This window comes from Nelumbo lutea, chromosome 3, assembly GCF_056320005.1.
Source record: "Nelumbo lutea isolate HS-2025 chromosome 3, American lotus-T2T, whole genome shotgun sequence".
Classification (NCBI taxonomy): Eukaryota; Viridiplantae; Streptophyta; class Magnoliopsida; order Proteales; family Nelumbonaceae; genus Nelumbo; species Nelumbo lutea.
Window position 1 is genome coordinate 50,228,181 of NC_142686.1, and position 18,771 is coordinate 50,246,951.

General features: G+C 39.1%; 1 protein-coding gene across 2 annotated transcripts in view; it reads left to right on the top strand.

Moving 5' to 3' along the window:
• The window catches only part of LOC148864889 (flowering locus K homology domain-like), a 40,145-nt gene that overhangs the window by 5,955 nt on the left and 15,419 nt on the right, over window positions 1-18,771 (top strand). Inside the window, exon 2 of one of the 2 annotated variants that reach the window (XM_088979002.1) lies at window positions 5,721-6,022. In XM_088979002.1, coding sequence (XP_088835128.1) covers window positions 5,741-6,022 — 282 coding nt within the window. In that variant the 5' untranslated portion in view covers window positions 5,721-5,740. Of the gene's footprint in view, window positions 1-5,693; window positions 6,023-18,771 lie in introns of both variants that reach the window. The other variant, XM_088979003.1, reaches the window with a different exon arrangement.

An 18,771-nucleotide genomic window follows, 5' to 3' on the forward strand; every position in this document is an offset into this window, starting at 1 on the left:
TGTTACCACTTACTAATCTGTTGCCCTTTTGTTGTAGGCCTCTAGAAGAAGCTTTTTGATCTTTTTGTGTGCAGGTGGGTTAAACCAATGCAGATTTGTAATCTCTTTGACCCCACAACCTTCAGGTATCCAAATAAAAGAGGTAAAGTCTTGTGGAGGTGTGTGAGAGCTGCTTCGGTGTGGACTATTTGGGAGGAAACGAATGCCAGAATCTTCAATGTTAAGGAGAGGGATGAGTATATATATATATATATATATATATATATATATATTGAAGAATCAAGAAGAAAGAAAATTTATTAAAAGAAAAGATTACATCCTATCACATTGGTTGTCTAGATGACACACCAACAACTTCAAGTACATTCTTCAATTACATGACCAAAACATTAAACTGAGAATTCATCTACATTACAAGGCTGTAACTCAAGTGACTCCCAGAAAATTTTCATTAAATCAACTTTGGAGACTTTATCAAAATTTGGGAGCCCAAGGACCCACTCTGATATCAGATTGGACATTGAAGCTACCAGGTATTCTATATTGTTGGCCCTATTCTCGAATACTCTTCTGTTTCTCTCCCTCCAAACAGACCAACATACTGCGAAAGGGATGCGGCTCCAAACAATACTGGCTTTCTTACTTCCTCTGAACTTTGGCCACAGAGCAAAAAGTTCTGCTGGAACTGAAGGCTAGAAGCCATACATCCCAAATAAAAAGGAAAAGAACTTCTGTATAAAGCTTTCTATGCTGCATGAGAAGAACAAGTGGAACACAGTTTCTTCCTCTTCCATGCATAAATAGCACCTGCTTGCCATATGAAATCCCCTAGATTTCAGATAATCAGTAATACGGAGGAATTGGGAGCAAATTGCCAAATGTTCTGTTGTTAGAATTAAGCTTTTGGTGGAGTGGAAGCCTCCTGGAGAAGGCATTATTAAATTAAATTTTGATGGCAGCAGCCTAGGTAACCCAGGGCTGTCCGGAATGTATTAAGAAATGTTGAGGGCCAGATTATAGCTTTATATTCTGGTCCTATTGGTGTGGGAGATTCAGTTAATGTAGGACTTCAAGCTGTTCTAAAAGGAGTAGAGATTGCTAAGGAGCTGGGGATGGAACACTTAATCATTGAAGGCAACTCTAAACTGGTTATTGGGTGGTTAAAAGAGCCGGAGATTGCAGCCTGGTTCTATAGAGGGGCTTTGAGAAGGTTGAGATGGTTAACGTCAAATATATCAGTCACAACTCAATAGGAAAGAAGATCAGCAAATGGGTTAGCAAATTCTTTAGCCAAATACGGGGTACATAAGAATCAGCTTTTTTGGGCTCAGTTGTAAGCTTTATGATATAGTTTAGAGGCGGCACCTCACGCTTCTTTGTGGGGTTTTGTGATATGTATCCTGTGTTCTTATTTAATAAAATCACTATTATCTATCAAAAACAAAAAAGAGGTTGAGGCATACAGCATGCATTCATTTGCTATGGCTTGTTTTTTTTTTTTTGATCAGTAATGAAACATTAATTTTATTAATAAGAAGAAAAAACATGTAACATTATATAGATGTATAGCCTTGGCTAGCTACTCGACCAATACAATACCAGAATGAACCCCTTATATAAGTACACCCCAGAATATATTTTCTCTTGTTACCCCCTGTTTTGCCGATCCATCAGCTATGCTATTTGCCACTCTTGGAACCCAACTAATGCTAGTATTCATCTGCCTCAAGATGCTTCTTATTTCCCTTATAACATGTCTATAGAGCCATGGTCCTTTTTGATTGCTCTTCAACCAGTTTGTGACTACCTTGGAATCCTCTTTAATGATAACTTTTAAATAGTTCAAAGATTTAATCTTTCTTAAACCAGTTAACACTGCCATTAGCTCTGCTATTGTGGAATCATTCACACTAATTGGTCATGACAATCCTGGGTTGCCAGGACCATCAAAATTCAGCTTCTAATAGGATAGAGGTGGAGGTTGCCAAGCAGCAAAATAATTTATTTTTTCCAGTAGAAGATTCAGTCACTAATTTCCACCTTCTAAAAATATCACCAATGGAGAAAGAAGCAAACAGATAGTTCAGGTAAGATGTCCACATGAAGAATCATATCTTGGTTGGAATGCAAGGAGACTTCCTACCAGAAAAAAGGGAATGTCAGGAGACCTATCAACTTCCAAGGAGAAGAGTCATTCCTTCCTTCCAGAAACACTACGTAGAAGGATTTAGCGGTGAAGGAATGAGAAGATCTCAAACTTTGTGTTTTTATCTTATCCCCAGTGTTTCACAGTTATGGGCATGTACATGGACAAGGGAATCAGAACCTAACATGTGCTGAGAATCTGACTCTTACACGGGCTTGTGTAGACACCAATAGAAAAGTATAAACTATTAAAATAGTCTATATATATTTTTTGAATTATTACATTATATACCTATTGTTTATTAATTTGCTACTCAATAGTTATTTCAAGAAAAATGGTATTCATTGTGTATATTAGTTATTCATTTATGTCAAATAAGCAAGTAGATAAATGTCACATTGAAGTTAGATAAAAAAAGAACGATCCTTGTTTTTGGTTGATCTATGAAGATCCTTGTATTTATCAACCATAGCCTGCCTTTCAGTCTATGGTTGGAGCATGTCTCAAATTGCAATAGCCTGTAGTGGGATTTTTGATGCTGTGAGTCCTCTTGACTTGCATGCTGCCAGAATCAAGATTGTGAGTGCCAAGTTTGACAAGATTTCAAGATCTTTGGAGTTATTTGCAGAAGGTGGCGGAAGGTGTGGGTAGTGTTGGAAGTCGAAGTGGCGCTTTGGATGCAAGGGAGAAAGGTAGAGGTAGAAGAAGAAGGTGACATGGCCTGGAAGATGCTACATGGAAGAGAGTCATGGAAAAGGAAATAAAAGGAAGAAAAACTTAATTAAGGAAGTTGAAAAGCTGAGAAATTGTAGAAGAATACTCTTATTTGCCTCCAAGGTTTGCCAAGGTTGCCCACCGAGATATGCCAGCACCCCACCCATTCTCCGAGTGACCATGAATGCTTCCTACCACCCCATGCCACAACCTTTCTCTCTCCAAGGACCACCACCACAACCACTTCCCCAAAAAAGCTATTTTCTTTTGAATTAAATTCCCTAGGCCAAATCCCCCCTCCTCTTTACTCTAACATACCACCTCCCACCTAATTAAGTGGTCCTTTATACTTTCCCTCGATTTCCAAAGAAAGTCTCTCATCAACTTCTCTAGTTTCTTGGCTTCCCTAGGTGGGGTCCTAAAGATAGACAAGAAGTAGGTTGGTAGGTTAGCAAGTGTGGCTCTTATCAAGGTGATTCTACCCCCTGACGAAATGTAATTGTTGCCCCTAATGGAAGCCTCAGATAGGTCATAGACCAAGTAGAGATGGAACAATCAAAACACTTCACAATAGCCTCCACTTCTCTAATCTCCAAAATTGACACTTGCTATGCAATTCTTTTCATGATTGATTCTCAAACTAGAAATCCTTTCAAAGCTTCTGACCAACACCTTTAGATTTCTCACCTTCTCAAGATCACCCCCATCATAGAGAACTAATAAGTGAAAAGAAAGAAATTTTAAACCTTATTACTACATCCTCCTTGTCAACCAAAGGAAGGGTGAGAGAGGGTCCTCCTTGGATAACACACCTAAAGGCCGAAAAGCGATTGTAAACCACTCCGGTAACCAAGATAGAGTAATGACAGGAACTAATACAACCATATATCCAATTATTCCCTAAAACCATAATTTCTCAAAACATGTAGGAGGAACTGCCAGTCCACCAGATCATAAGCTTCTTTTAAGATCAAACTTACAGACAAAGCCTTTTCTTTTCGATGTTTTCATTTCCTCCACACACTCGTTAGCAATCAAAATCTGGTCTGTTATTTGTCTCCCTTGTATAGAAGCCCCTTTGGCTTGGCTGATTAAGGAGGGGACATAATAAAGTTTTGTAGATACTAGGCACAAAAGTTTTTCACTAGTAAATTTTTTTATCAGCTTTCATTAATAAAGTTTTCTTATTTAGTTACCTTACAAATTGAAAAAGAATGAGAAATCTATAGCCAACATTAGATTGACCATCTTCTTCCTTTTAGTTGTAATCAACATGAAATTTATTGGTCAAAGAATGTAAATAGTCCTTCTTTGGAGAGTTGAAACCTCTCTTCCCCCCTCTATGATTACTGTTGTTAAATTTATTATATCAAGATATACAATGAACAAATGTATATCACTATATCCAAAGCTCCAATAACTGGTATAAAAAAGTGAATCCAGGGCTATCCAAAAAGGCTCTATTGCATGCAAAATCTCTTCGACTTGGTATTCTTGGTCATAGTCTGGTAGGATCATGCCCTGTCCCGGAAAGTTCTATCATTTCTTTTTTCCCATGAACCCCAATAATTGCACGAAGTAGGCATCTCTATTTAGCTTTGCCCTTTTGCATTGGGAGTTTTGGGTTTCAGTACTATAAGAATATCCTGTACACCCTGAAGAACAGAAAACTGGACCTGTCCTGAGGAACTCCTATAAGAGGGTTGCAAATACTCTTTTCCCTGTCTAATAGTTTTATATCCATCCAAGTGCCTTGAGAGCCCTAATATTATAAAATTTGCATTTTTAGTTAATCTTTTCTACCCAATTGTAACGGAGCTTGGGTGAGAGTTTAGCCAATTTAATGAAAACTTTACCTTACTATGAAAGGGAGTTTGGTAAAGAGAGAAAGAATGAAGGTAACCAGATATATCTTGGTCCTTTGCTGCTGACAAAGTTAAGCTTGTTGTGTTGGCTTAGCGGAGGTGAACTTAACCAGAAAGGAAAATGATAGCATTGCATGATCAAATGGTTGGTTATTTTCCCCTGCCTCAAAGTGCAGTCTTTTTTCTTGTATTTTTCTGGTTTCCTCCTTGCGGCAATACGTAATGGTTATATGGGCCTAGTGTTGCATGGGCTCTCCTAAATAAATTACATGTATATGTTGGACACATTTTTTTTGTCTGGCACTCCAGAGAATGTTGAGGACACTTCTACATAGCATTTCCTTTTTATCTCATGGCTTATTTGACATAAAATGAACAGCCAGTGTATGAGATAAATGCCAACTTTCATATCAAATTTTACTTGATGACAAATGCAACTTTTTTTTGCAGGTATATAATGTTAGAATTCAATAAATACGAACTATTTTAATAGTATATACTTTTCATAGGCATGTCTGTGAGTCAATATCTTCTGATATTTCCAAGTCAGACTCTTGGACATGCGTTGGGTTCTGACTCCTGTGTCTGTTTCCATGCAACATTGTCTGGGCAGCCAAAAAGGAATATAAACAAAGAAAGGAAAAAAAAGTCACATGCTTTCTGAAGAAACTCCAATCAGCCAGAAATGTAGGAAGGAGTTTTAAATGCAGCAATTTATTTTCCTTTTTTTTCATATGGGTAACTTCATTTTGACCCATCAGGCCATATTAGGAAATGATGAAAGAAATACTCTGTCATTTCTTTTTATCTACTTTTGCCTCTTAATGCGTTAAATGGGGGATTATTTTTGTACTTGGATGTTCTCTAACTTGGTTTGCTTTCATAATGTTATATTCTGGTTTCTTAACAATAGAAATAATTTCATTTCTGGCTTGTGCAGTAGATTTTATAATATTTTTGTTCGCCAGTTCTCTTTATTTGTTTCTGTTGTTTAGCATTATAATTGCAAAACATTATGGCTGCACCTGGGGAAGATTTTGGTGAACATAACATGACTGGCATGCCTGAGAACTCCCATCCCAAGGAGAAACAAGGACATGAAGATGACATAGGAGCTGCAGGGGGTGAAAAGCGGTGGCCTGGATGGCCTGGGGATAATGTTTTCCGAATGCTGGTTCCTGCACAGAAGGTTGGTGGCATCATAGGACGCAAGGGAGAGTTCATTAAAAGAATATGTGAGGAGACAAGGGCTCGCATCAAGATTCTAGATGGTCCTCCAAGGACTTCAGAGAGAGCTGTAAGTTTCTTCATGTTCTTCTATCCATTCTTAATGGAGACTAATAAACTAATGGCTACACTACTAGTCCAGGCCCAGCTGATGCTCATTGCATATTGTTTTTTCTTTTGCTTTTAGAGTCTGTCCTTGCATATCATTTTCTCTTCATGTTCTTTTATCCATACTTTCTAGCACTTCTAAAAAGTATCAAATTCATTCTGCAGTCACTTTTTACTATTTATATTATAAGTATTTATGATGCCTTGGGTCTCTTGTATTATTCTTATATCCAGCATTTTTGACAGCTGTATTGTTCTGAATGAAGTTTATGCTGTTATTTATAAAAAAAAGGCATCTTGCTTCCTATAACAATCATATTGAAAAAACACTTTTCTTTTCTGTCTTTTTTCTCCCCCCCCAACAACATAACATACTAAAACAAGGTCTTTCAATGTAAATTTTATGTCATTGACATTCACTGGGTAAATCCCTCTTGGAGCTACATGGTTGCTTTTGGCAATAAATCCGATTGAAAAATGAGGAAGAAGAGAAGAGAAGGGAAGAAGAGAGAAGAGAAGAAGAAAGAAAGGAAGAAGAAAAGGTTTGGAGCAATGGAACAGTGCTGGCGGCGCCAGATTCTATTATATTATATAGGGCGACATAAATAAGAAGGAAAAAGACACCTGTGCCCCTGTTGTAAGTGAAGTACAATGACAAAAAATAGAAAAGGCTTTAACTAGCCAAACAGACCCTAACACAAATAACTAAATTATTTCAACACTCCCCCTCAAGTTGGAGCATAGATGTCAATCATGCCCAACTTGTCACACAAATCATTGTGCCCACACATGATTAAGACCTCTAGTGAAGATATCTACAAGTTGTTCTTCTGAGCTGACATATGGAGTATACACTTCTCCATTTACAAGTTTATCTCTAATAAAATGCTTGTCCACTTCAATGTGCTTCGTCCTATCATGCATGACTAGATTAGCAGCAATATTGATGGCAACTTTATTGTCACAATAGAGTGACATAGGGTTGCTCACTGCAAAACCCAATTCACCTAACAGATTTCTTATCCACATGATTTCAGCAAACCCATGAGACATTGCTCTATATTCTGCTTCAGCACTAGATCTAGCCACCACAATTTGTTTTTTACTTCTCCATGTGACCAGGTTTCCTCCTACAAAGGCACAATACCCACTGGTAGACTTTCGGTCATCAACTGCCCCTGCTCAATCAACATCAGTATATACTTCCACCTTTAAGTGTCCATGTTTCTGGAACAACAAACCAGCTCTGGGAAACTTCTTGAGGTATCTAAGGATCCTCTCTGCAGCTTCAAAGCGAGTTGTCCTAGGATTGTGCATGAACTGAATAAGGACACCCATTGCATAAGCAATATCAGGCCTAGTCATAGACAAATACAAGAGTATCCCTACAAGTCTCTGGAACTTTTTCACATCTTTCAAAAACTCTCCCTGATTGTTTCCCAATTGATGATTAGATTCAATTGGTGAGTCAATTGGTTTTACCCCCAACTTGCCTGTATCTTCTAGTAGATCTAGTACATATTTCCGTTGGGAAATAAAGATGCCCTTGTGAGAGCGGACAACTTCAATTCCAAGGAAATAAAGTAAGGGGCCTAGATCTTTCACTTAAAATTGAGTGGCTAAAAATTTTTTTAGTCTCTGTATTTCAGCCTCCCAATCTCCTATGATCACTATGTCATCCACATACACAATTAGAGCTGCAATTTTCCCTTCACCTTTTTTTCACAAATAGAGTGTGATCTGACTGGAATTGTTCGAACCCCATCTGTTGAACTGCTAAGTGGAACTTACTAAACTAGGCCCGAGGTGATTGTTTCAACCTATATAAAGATTTTTTTAATCTGCACACTTTTTGTTCACTGCCTTTGGCACAAAAACCTGGAGGTTGGGTCATGTATACTTACTCTTCCAAGTCTCCATTTAAGAAAGTATTTTTGATGTCCAATTGGTGAAGTTCTTAGTCAATATTTGCTGCCATTGAAAGAAGAATTTTGATAGAGTTCATCTTGGCTACTGGAGCAAAAGTCTCTACATAGTCCACTCCATATACATGTGTAAAACCTCTTGCTACCAGTCTAGCCTTGTACCTTTCAACAGTTCCATCAGCCTTGTGTTTCACTATGAACACCCACTTGCAACCCACTAGCTCCTTCCCTTCAGGAAGATCCACCAACTCCCAAGTGCCATTTTTGTGTAATGCATCGATTTCTTCTTACATTGCATTTGTCCGTTCAGGTTTGGATAAAACTTCTGCCACATTTTTAGGAACGGGGACATTGTCCACAGAAGAGAGGAATGCATGGAATGAAGGTGAAATGCGATCATAGGAGACAAAATTAGAGATAGGATGATTAGTGGTACAAGATCTAACACCCTTTCTCTTAGCAATAGGAACATCAAGATCATTAATAAGGGAATCGGTATTGAGAGGAAAAGGCATATCAATAAGAGCAAGTGTACCTGATTGATGAGAAGGATCTGCTTCTGGCGAATCCGATGATGTTGGTTGCATAGTGTCAGGTTCCACGGCTCTTGAACTCTGTTGGCTTTTATGGCGGCGATGAAAGACACAAAATGGAGGGGCATCGGTAGAGGAGGTAGTTGAGTTTGAGCCGCCTGTTTCTCCTCAACACTATTCTTCCCCTGAGGAGAAACCAAGAAGAAATGTTGATTCTCAAAGAAGGATACTTCGATGGAGAGATAGTACTTGCAAGAGGTAGGATCATAGCAACGATACCCCTTTTGAGATAAAGGGTAACCAAGGAAAACACAAGGAATAGCCCGAGGATCAAACTGACCTCGAGTAGGGGACAAGTTATGGACAAATCATCGACACCCAAAAACATGCATTGGAATGGTGGACAACGGAGTTGTAGGAAGCAAAAGCTGATGTGGGGCCTTATACTCTAGTAACCGAGATGGCATACAATTGATGATGTATGTAGCACACAAAACTGCATCCATCCAAAAAGTTTTGGCACATTTATATGAACTAATAAGCCACAAGCTACTTCGAGAAGGTGACGGTTCTTTCGTTCAGCAACACCATTTTGTTGGGGTGTCCAGGCATAAGAGCTTCGTTGAAGTGACCCACTCGAAGCAAAAAACTCCGTGAGATCACTATGGAAGTATTCCTTCGCATTGTCCGACTGGAAGATACGGATTTCAGTTTGGAATTGAGTGAACACCATGCGTTGAAAGTTTTTTCACAATTTTTGGCACTTCATCTCTAGATTGCATAGGGTAAACCCAAGTGTATCTAGAGTAATCATTGATCAAGGTAATGAAGTACTTATATCCAGCCTCAGTAGGTAGAGTAACAGGGCCCCAAACATCAGAATAAACAATATGAAATGGAAATTCAGATCTTTTATTTCTCAAAGGAAAAGAACTTCTACAATGTTTACTCAATTGACATGTCTTACACTGTAACTGATTCACTGACAAGGACTCAAACAACTTTGGGAACATAACTTTTAATGACTCAAAAGAAAGATGATCAAGATGACTGTGCCATAAATAGGCTTGACTCTCACTGGACGAACTCATGGACTCTGTAGCCACAAGACCAACTTTATTCTCCAACACGTAGAGACCATCTATTATGCTTCCTCTACCAATCGTCTTCCCCAAGGCCAAATCCTGAAACACACATGAAGATGGAAAGAAACTGATTGAACAGTTCAAGGAGTGAGTAATACTACTAATGGACAACAAGTTTATAGGTAATTTCGGAACATGCAGTACATTAGAAAGGGTAAGGCTGAGTGGGAGAGGTATGGTACCTTGGCCAGCTATGGTAGAGAAAGAACCATCAACTAGTCTCACCTTATCTCTCCTAGAGAGAAGGTTATATGTCTGAAATAAATTTGACTTACCGGTCATGTGGTTTGAGGCTCCAGAGTCAATAACCCAAGGAGAATTAGTGGTATGAGATGGCAGATGGAAGGCAGTGGCAGCGTTACCTGATGTAGACGCAAAAGAGGTAGAGGGAGTAGGACCAGAATCCATCTGGCGGAGAGTCCTACCATACAATTCCAAATGGTCATGAAATTGATAATTTCTTCCTTAGGGTCAGAACTGGGATGCCTCTCCTGAGTTACCAATGGATTAGTCTCTGGGAGTAGGACCACAATCCATCTACTGACTTGGTTTCTTGCCCTGATCAGGTTTTGACTTCTTACCCAAATCCTGTGCCCATTTAGGTTTTCCATGGAGATCCCAACATGTATCTTTGGTGTGTCTTGTCTTCTTGCAGTGAGTGCACCAAAGTTTATTCTTATCATTTGTTCTCTTCTGAGAGTCACCTTTCTTAAAAGCACCTCCGACATTTGTATCTGAATTTCCCCGAACAACTAGGGCAACTGACTCCCCCTCTGCACAATTCATCACACTTTCTACTCTCTTTTGACTGCACTAAGGCATATACCTCCTGAACTGATGGAAAGTCTTTACTACCCAAGATCTGCACCCTGATGGACTCGTATGAAGGATTCAGCCCTAGGAGGAAGGCAAAGACCCGTTGCTGAGATACAAGTGACTTATATGCTTTTGCATCTTCATCATACTTCCAATTCACATTCTAGTAGTGATCAAGTTCTTTCCACATCGATGTCAAATCAGAATAGTATATCGAGAGACTCCTCTCCCCCTGCTTGCAAGTAGAGGATTTGGCTTGCAGTTGGTATATCTTGGCATAATGTCTCTGCTCTGAATAGGTGGACTTTGCTTGTTCCCATATCTCACAAGCAGTTTCAGCCCACATAAATGTCTTCCTTACCTGTGGCAGCATGGAAACCAAGAGCCATGACATCACCATACTATTCTCTTGGTTCCACCTATCATATTCAGCACTTCCGTTCTTCGGTTCCTTCACTCTCCCAGTATCCTATTTTCCCCCTAGCAGTGATGTAGAGTTTTATTCCCCTAGACCACTCAAGGTAGTTCAGACCATCAAAGGGAATAACAGCCATGGGGAAATTCATATCCATTCCCCCACTCACTCCATTGTGGCTCCCTGAAATCTCTGAAGTAGCAGAATTCTCAGACGACATAGTAAACACAGAGTTTTTTTATCTAAACTCTCAACTTAGGATCCCTCCTTATATCGACAAAAACTCCACACACAACAATTCAGTTCTGGACTTAATCTGAGCACAAAAAACAGCACCAATTTCCAAAGAAGAACTTTGACAAGACTAATTTTCAGATCTGCATGAAGAACAGTCCCAGCGTACTGGTTTTCCACTAAGCTCCATAGCATTAATCAATAAGAGAGATCCTAACACACATGAAATCAGACTAACAAGCAGAGAAAACAGGTCATCTGTGACCTACAGTCACATTTTCACAAGTACTGGATCACACGATCCAACAAATAAAAGAGGTATAACCCTCACAAAAGTCTGCTGACATTCAGTGGTTTGGATTCATTTGTTCTCCACTTGGTACACGACCAAGGAAAGAAATAAAAGCAAAAAAAACTTTAGGGTTGTATCAGTTGCAGATCTGATTTGATCAGCCCAGATTCAATCCTCTGTTCCGCCCAGATTCAGCAACTTTAAGAGAAAACTTGGTTGCTCAGATTCAACAGCCTTGCTCTGATACCATCTTGGCTATAAATCCGATTGAAAAATGAGGAAGAAGAGAAGAGAAGGGAAGAAGAGAGAAGAGAAGAAGAAAGAAAGGAAGAAGAAAAGGTTTGGAGCAATGGAACAGTGCTGGCGGCGCCAGCTTCTATTATATTATATAGGGCGACAGAAATAAGAAGGGAAAAGACACCTGTGCCCCTGCTGTAAGTGAAGTACAATAACAGAAAATAAAAAAGGCTTTAACTAGCCAAACAGACCCTAACACAAATAACTAAATTATTTCAACAGTTGATGGAGTAATGGATAGCACACCTGGAAATACTGATATGATAACATGAGGCATCTTCATAAAGTCCTTGTTTACCTATTTTGCTAAGAATAGTCATTTAAAACAAGACCAGAGTTCATATACATTACCACAACTAATGCAATGATAATGATGAAAATGCAACCTGTAATAAATATCATGTTAACATTCAAAGTATGTTTTTAAGAATTGGACTAAGAAGCAACATGTAAAGGAAAATGACTTTAAACCAGACGTTAATCCAAATACAGTGCCTTTCGTCACAATAACTGAAATGAATCTGTGCAGGTTCTGTCCGTGAACCTAATCACCAAAGTGACTCCAAACTAGAAGAACCAAAGATCCAGATTGCCGGGATCAGCATTGAGCATGCAAGTGCTGAAAAGTTGATCTGGCTAAGCATTCAGAGACCCTGTACAAATATCTGTTTCAAGAAGTCTAGCAGTTCTATCTGGTAACTTCAGAACTTGGTTGACTGATGTCTTGCCAAACATGGTCAAATTTCTTTAAGAAACCTCTCATAATTAGCTTAAGTATGATATCGAAGATTATTCATAAATCTTAGCCTGATATTGCTTCCCATATCTGACCACTCACCAACATGCGCTTTTAATAAGCATAACTTAATTCTCAAATTATTAATTAATTTATGATACACAAAAGAAATTGTGTTCAATGTTGTCCATTAAAGCCCTTAAATCATCTCTCTAGGACATCATATTATTATAATTTATCATAAATACAATCTTACGTATCAAATTTTAGCATGCATGAAATGTTTCTCGGTAATTTAAAGTTTTAAAGTCAAAGATGAAACTCTTAAGTTTCTTAATACGCCCATGCTGGTATGTGCTCTTGATTCCTATTAAATGTGCTGTGAAGACACCATTAATGTAAAAAGGAAGAACTGTTCATAATTCTAACATGAAAGGTAATAATCAATGGATTGATAAAAATTCTGATAATATTCCCATGAACTGTTCATAATTCTAACATGAAAGGTAATAATCAATGTACTGATAAAGATTCTGATATTAATCAATGCCTCAGCTAACTGCCTTTAAAATAAAATTACATTTCCTCCCCATGGGGTATTTGTTCCCAGTACACGTGATTGCTCAATGCCCCTTGTTTTGCCAAACTGTCTCCCAAGCTGTTAGTAGTGATCTATCCACCTAACACTTGTTCTCAGTTCCTTCATTAGCTCTTTTATCTCCCTGATTGCGCATGCCTATACGTCCAAGATCCCTATTGGTTTCTTTTCAGCCACCCTGTTACATCACAAGAATCTCCAATAATATATTAATAATTCCCCTACGGTTTAAGGACTGCCCTTCTTAGGCCCTGAAGCACAGCCCACAATTCTGCCCTAGTTGAGTCATCTACCTGAGCAGGGCCAGAGAAAGGAAATCTACTTCTTTTAAGAATAACAATATATTGATGTTCATGTAAAAAGGTCTAGTTTAACTTCTGGAAGATGGAGATCCATCCTATCCACAATTACAGTCAGCCCACAATTCTGCCCTAGTTGAGTCATCTACCTGAGCAGGGCCAGAGAAAGGAAATCTACTTCTTTTAAGAATAACAATATATTGACGTTCATGTAAAAAGGTCTAGTTTAACTTCTGGAAGATGGAGATCCATCCTATCCATCATGCACAATTTTATATATAAGATGGTCTATGACTCCACCATTTAGTGGATCTAATCTTCCGTGTTTGTATGTGTTGATGATTGTGATGATCTGTTCTACATAATTTTCTAGAAAATTCATTATATCTTTTTGATCTTCCAAAAGGTCATACATGATATGGATGTAATTATTTGGTTGTTTTCCTTTTGACAGAGAACTCCTTGGGGTGATAATAAAGTGTTTGTGTAAATGCAAGGTAACGAAATATAGAAAACAACAAAAATATACATTTCTTAAAAATATATGACGCAATAAGAAAATGCTCATTTTTACAAATTTGACTATTATATGAAAAGGGTAGAAGTTGTAAACATTTTTTTTGATCAATAACAAGAAGATTAGAAGTTATACACATTAAGACGAGGAAGAGAATAAGAAGGCAAGGGACCCCTTTTATGGGCATGCATTTAAAATTAATGGAAATAGAAGACAAGGAAAAAATGGAATAGGGTTCGCGCTTCTGTTTCATGAAAAAAGAATGAGAGAAATAGAAGAGTGAGAAGGGCAGATCTCATTTTCAAGTAAAAACTGAATAAGGCTGGGGTTGGAAAGAACAAGAGGAACTTATTTGAGGTATGAGGAGGACCATTTGCTGATGGGTTAGCCAAGCAAGTAGGGATATTGTAATGCAATACAGCTGGGTGAAGAGGACTGCTAACTCATTTGCTGATGGGTTAGCCAAGCAAGGGGTGAATAGGGAATCTATATTTTGGGCTAACTTTTAACTTTCTTCCAATGTATTCTGTTGGTGGGGAGTTAAGACATTTTACCTCCCCCCTTTTGTACTTAAAGTTTCATATAGTTTCACATCATTAATAAAGTTTCTTGTTACTGATAAAAAAAGGTATGAGGACCAACTAACAACTGCCCAGCAGAAATGGAACTTTTCTTTTTGCTAGGAAAACAAGCTATAAAACAGGGGGTAGTCCTCCCCAAACTCCCCAACCGTGGTGAAGAGATTCAGTCCAGATCTCACTACAACCAGCAAGCTTACTGGCACCTTCAGTAGCAGTGGAACTTGATGTCAGTTGATTGGGTTAGGGTTCCTCCAGAAGTCTAAGGCTTTTGGTTCCTTTGTCTAAGTATCTGGGGTTCGAGCACACATTTAGTACTCATACATCCTAAAATAAAAGAAAGTACAGCAAACAATTTGTTTAATAACAAGCAACAAAACACTTTTTTTTTTCTAGATTGAAGTGGGGCTGGAAACTTTAGAACCCCTCGCATTCATGAGGCAACTTCCTAGTTTTTTTTTATCAATAACAGAATGCTTTATTAGATTATAAAAATTGTGAAACTTTGAGTACAAGAGAGGAGAGGTAAAATATCTTAACTCCCCCACAACAGAGAACAAGAAAGAAAGCTAAAAAGTGGCCCAAAACAAAGAATCCTTAAGCACCCCTTGCTTGGCTAAGCCATCAGCCATGGAATTAGCACTTCTCTTCACCCAGCTGTACTTCACCTCAATATCCCTACTCAGCCATTTAAATTTTTTCTTTTCATTTCTGTAGCTTCAGAAACCATTGCTGTCTTCCTTCAACCACCTAATTACCACCTCCGAGTCCCCTTCAATGATCAAGCACCAAATGTTTAATTCTCTTGCTCTTTTGGTTCCTTCCAAAGCTGCTAAAATCTCTGCCCTAAGAGAGTCACCCTCACCATTAGGGCCAGAGAACATAGCAAAAATAATCCCAGCCTCATTTCTGAAAACTCCCCCAATCCCAGAAGGCCCAGGATTCCTTAAACTACAACCATCAAAATTCAGTTTCATGAATCCTGAAGGAGGGGGGTGGGACCAAGAAGGTCCAAAGGTCCTTTTGCACTGAGCCGAGGTAGCAATTTCTTTCCACTTTCTCAAAAGATCAGCGATGGAGAAATCTGAAAAAAGCTCCAAAGATTTCAGCCAGTGACTAACCCTTTAGTGTATCAATTCAGTTAAATTCTCCATAGATCTTTCCTTGTCTGAAAAAAGTCTAGAGTTCCTCTCTTCCCCTACGAACCAGCACACAGCCGCTCTAGTGCTTCTCCACATGATCTTCCCTCTTTTCCACTTTCTCAAAAGATCAGCGATGGAGAAATCTGAAAAAAGCTCCAAAGATTTCAGCCAGTGACTAACCCTTAAGTGTATCAATTCAGTTAAATTCTCCATAGATCTTTCCTTGTCTGAAAAAAGTCTAGAGTTCCTCTCTTCCCATACGGACCAACACAGCGCCGCCCTAGTGCTTCTCCACATGATCTTCCCTTTTTTCTTAGGTCATCTTGAGAACGAAGGAGAGAACAAGCTTTGCAAATTCACAGGGGGATTCCAAGTGCATCCAAACAAGGATGAAGCCCACTCCCAAATAGTCTTGTAACCGGACAAGTAACCATAAGGTGGTAAGCCGTTTCCCCATTAGCTTTACAAAGAAGACACCTATTGGGAAGTAAGCAAGAATTAGGTCTCTTTCTTTGAAGCAAGTCAGTTGTGTCTATTCTTTCAAGGAAAGTTTCCCAACAAAAACTACCAACCCGAGGAGGAATGGGTTTACTCCAAATCTCATTAACAGGGAAGGAAAAGCCAGAGGGAGCAGGAGGATGGACCAAGGTCTCAAAAAACGACGCACAGGAGAAGGAACCATTGGAGGATGGGGTCCAAATTCTGGAGTCATCCTTACTCGGGTCCAAGAAAACATTTTCAAGGGTGGCTAGTAGAGACGATAAGCATCCCAAATCCGTATCCCTTATTGTTCTCCTCAACCCTAGATTCCATCTAAAACCGAAATTAGAATCAGAAGGAACTAAGAAAGAAGAAATGGGTTCATTCTTCAGATCTAACAACGCATATAAGGAAATTGGTCCATCAGAGATGAGTCCCCAACCCAAGGCTGTTCCCAGAATTTTACGAGATTACCAGAGTTCAGATCATATTTTTTCCAAGGGGAGAAAACCAGAAGCAAATCATGAATGGATTTCCAAAGAGAAGCAGTTGTAGTCCTTGCCAAGATTCCTGGATCCCAGTCATTGTCTTCTAGCCCATGTATATTAGCCACAATCTTCGTCCAGAGTTTGTCATTTTCCATTGGAAACCTCTATAACCATTTCCCCAACAATGCCATGTTTCTTTTCCTGATATTCCCAATCCCAAGCCCTCCTTACTGCTTGCTTCTAGTTACCACCATCCAACTCACCCTATGGTTTTTCTTCTCCTCTCCTGGTTCCCACAAGAAATCCCTCATTAACTTTTCCACTCTACTTGAGACCTTTGCGGGAATCTTAAACATCAACAGAAAGTAAACAGGAAGGTTAGCTAGGGTAGACCTAATCAAAGTGATTCTCTCCCCTAGAGAGAGATAATTTTTCCTCCATGAGGTAAGCCTTTTCTCAAGTCTTTCTAGAACCGGGTTCCAGAAGTTGTCCTTCATGGGGTTATCTCCTAAGGGGAGACCCAAATAAGTTAATGGCCAATCCGAAATTGCACACCCTAATAACCTCGCATATTCACTTACCTCTCTCTCCTCCAAATTCACTCACCAAACAACTCTTATCAAAGTTCACTTTTAGATAGGACATCTGCTCAAATAATTGTACGACCAATTTCAGGTTCCCTATCCAATTTATGTCCCCACCTTCACAGAAAAGAAATGTGTCATCTGCGAACTATAAGTGTGTTAGTGGTACTTGCTCCCTTCCTATTTTCCACCCTTTTACTAAGTTCCTCGCATCAGCTCTATGAATTAGTCTGCCCAAAACATCTACAACCAGAGTGAATAGGAAGGGGGAGATTGGGTCTCCTTGTCTTATTCCCCTCAAGGCATGAAAGAAATCCCTTACAGCTCCATTCACCAAGATTGAATAGTAGCAGCTCTTAACACAACCCCAAATCCATTTACACCATCTGTTTCGAAACCCAAAACTCCTCATCACCTCCACTAGGAAAGACCAATCAACTAGGTCATAGGCCTTCTCTAAATCTAGTTTGCAAACCACACCCTTCTTCTTGGACTTCTTGAAACTTTCCAAATTCTCATTTGTAATCAAGATTTGATCAGTGATCTGCCTCCCCTTCACAAACGCTCCTTGATTGGGTGCAATAATAGAAGGAAGAGCTTTCTTTATCCTTAGAGACAACACTTTTTCAATTATCTTATACAAACTATGCACCAAACTGATAGGTCTAAAATCCTTTGGGTGTGAAGCCTCTTTCTTCTTTGGGATCAAAGCAATAAAAGTGGAGTTTAAGCCTTGATTAATTACTCCCCTCCTATGAAATTCCTTAATACCCGCATAATATCCTGTTTCACAATATCCCAACAATCCTGATAAAAAGCCATTGTGAATCCATTTGGGCCTGGAGCTTTTGTCCTATCCATCATAAATACTGCCTCCTTGATCTCCTCTAAATCAAAAACCTTATCTAGCCCCTCCCTATCCGCTACACTTAGAGTAGGCCAATCCAGCCCTTCCATCCAAACCATCACATTTACCGGCCTTCTGAAAATAGATTTAAAATGATTTACAAAGGCCTCTGCTATTTCTGCTTGGTGGGAAATTACTTCACCTTTGACTTCCAATTTTGAAAAGAAGTTCTTCCTTCTTCTGCTATTTGCTAAAGAATGGAAAAACCTCGTGTTTTTGTCTCCCTCCTTTAACCATTTGCACCTAGATTTCTGTCTCCAACTTATTTCCTCCTAGAGCGAAAGGTCTTCCATCTGCTTCCTCACACTCCACCTCAACTCTCTGTCTTCCTCTCCAAAGGAACCCCTTCCTTCAAATCCAAGTCCTCTAATTGTTCCAGCAAAGTTTGCTTTCTCTCCTCCAATCTTCCAAACTCCTGCCGATTCCACTCTTTTATCTTGTATTTTAGAAATTGAAGCTTTTTGTGGAATTTCATACCCTCCCACTCTACTGACCGATTACATTGTTCCCACTAGTCTTTGATTTTCTTAATGAATCCCGGATGAGCCAGCCACATGTTCTCAAACCTAAAGGAGGTAGGTCCATCTCCTCTTAATTCCTCCTTACACATCACTATGGGCCAATGGTCTGAGGTAAGTCTAGGGAGTGCCCTAGAAGTTAGATTCCCCCAGTGCTCTTCCCAATCTGTTGAAAACGAGAATCTATCTAGCTTGGAGCAAAACGGC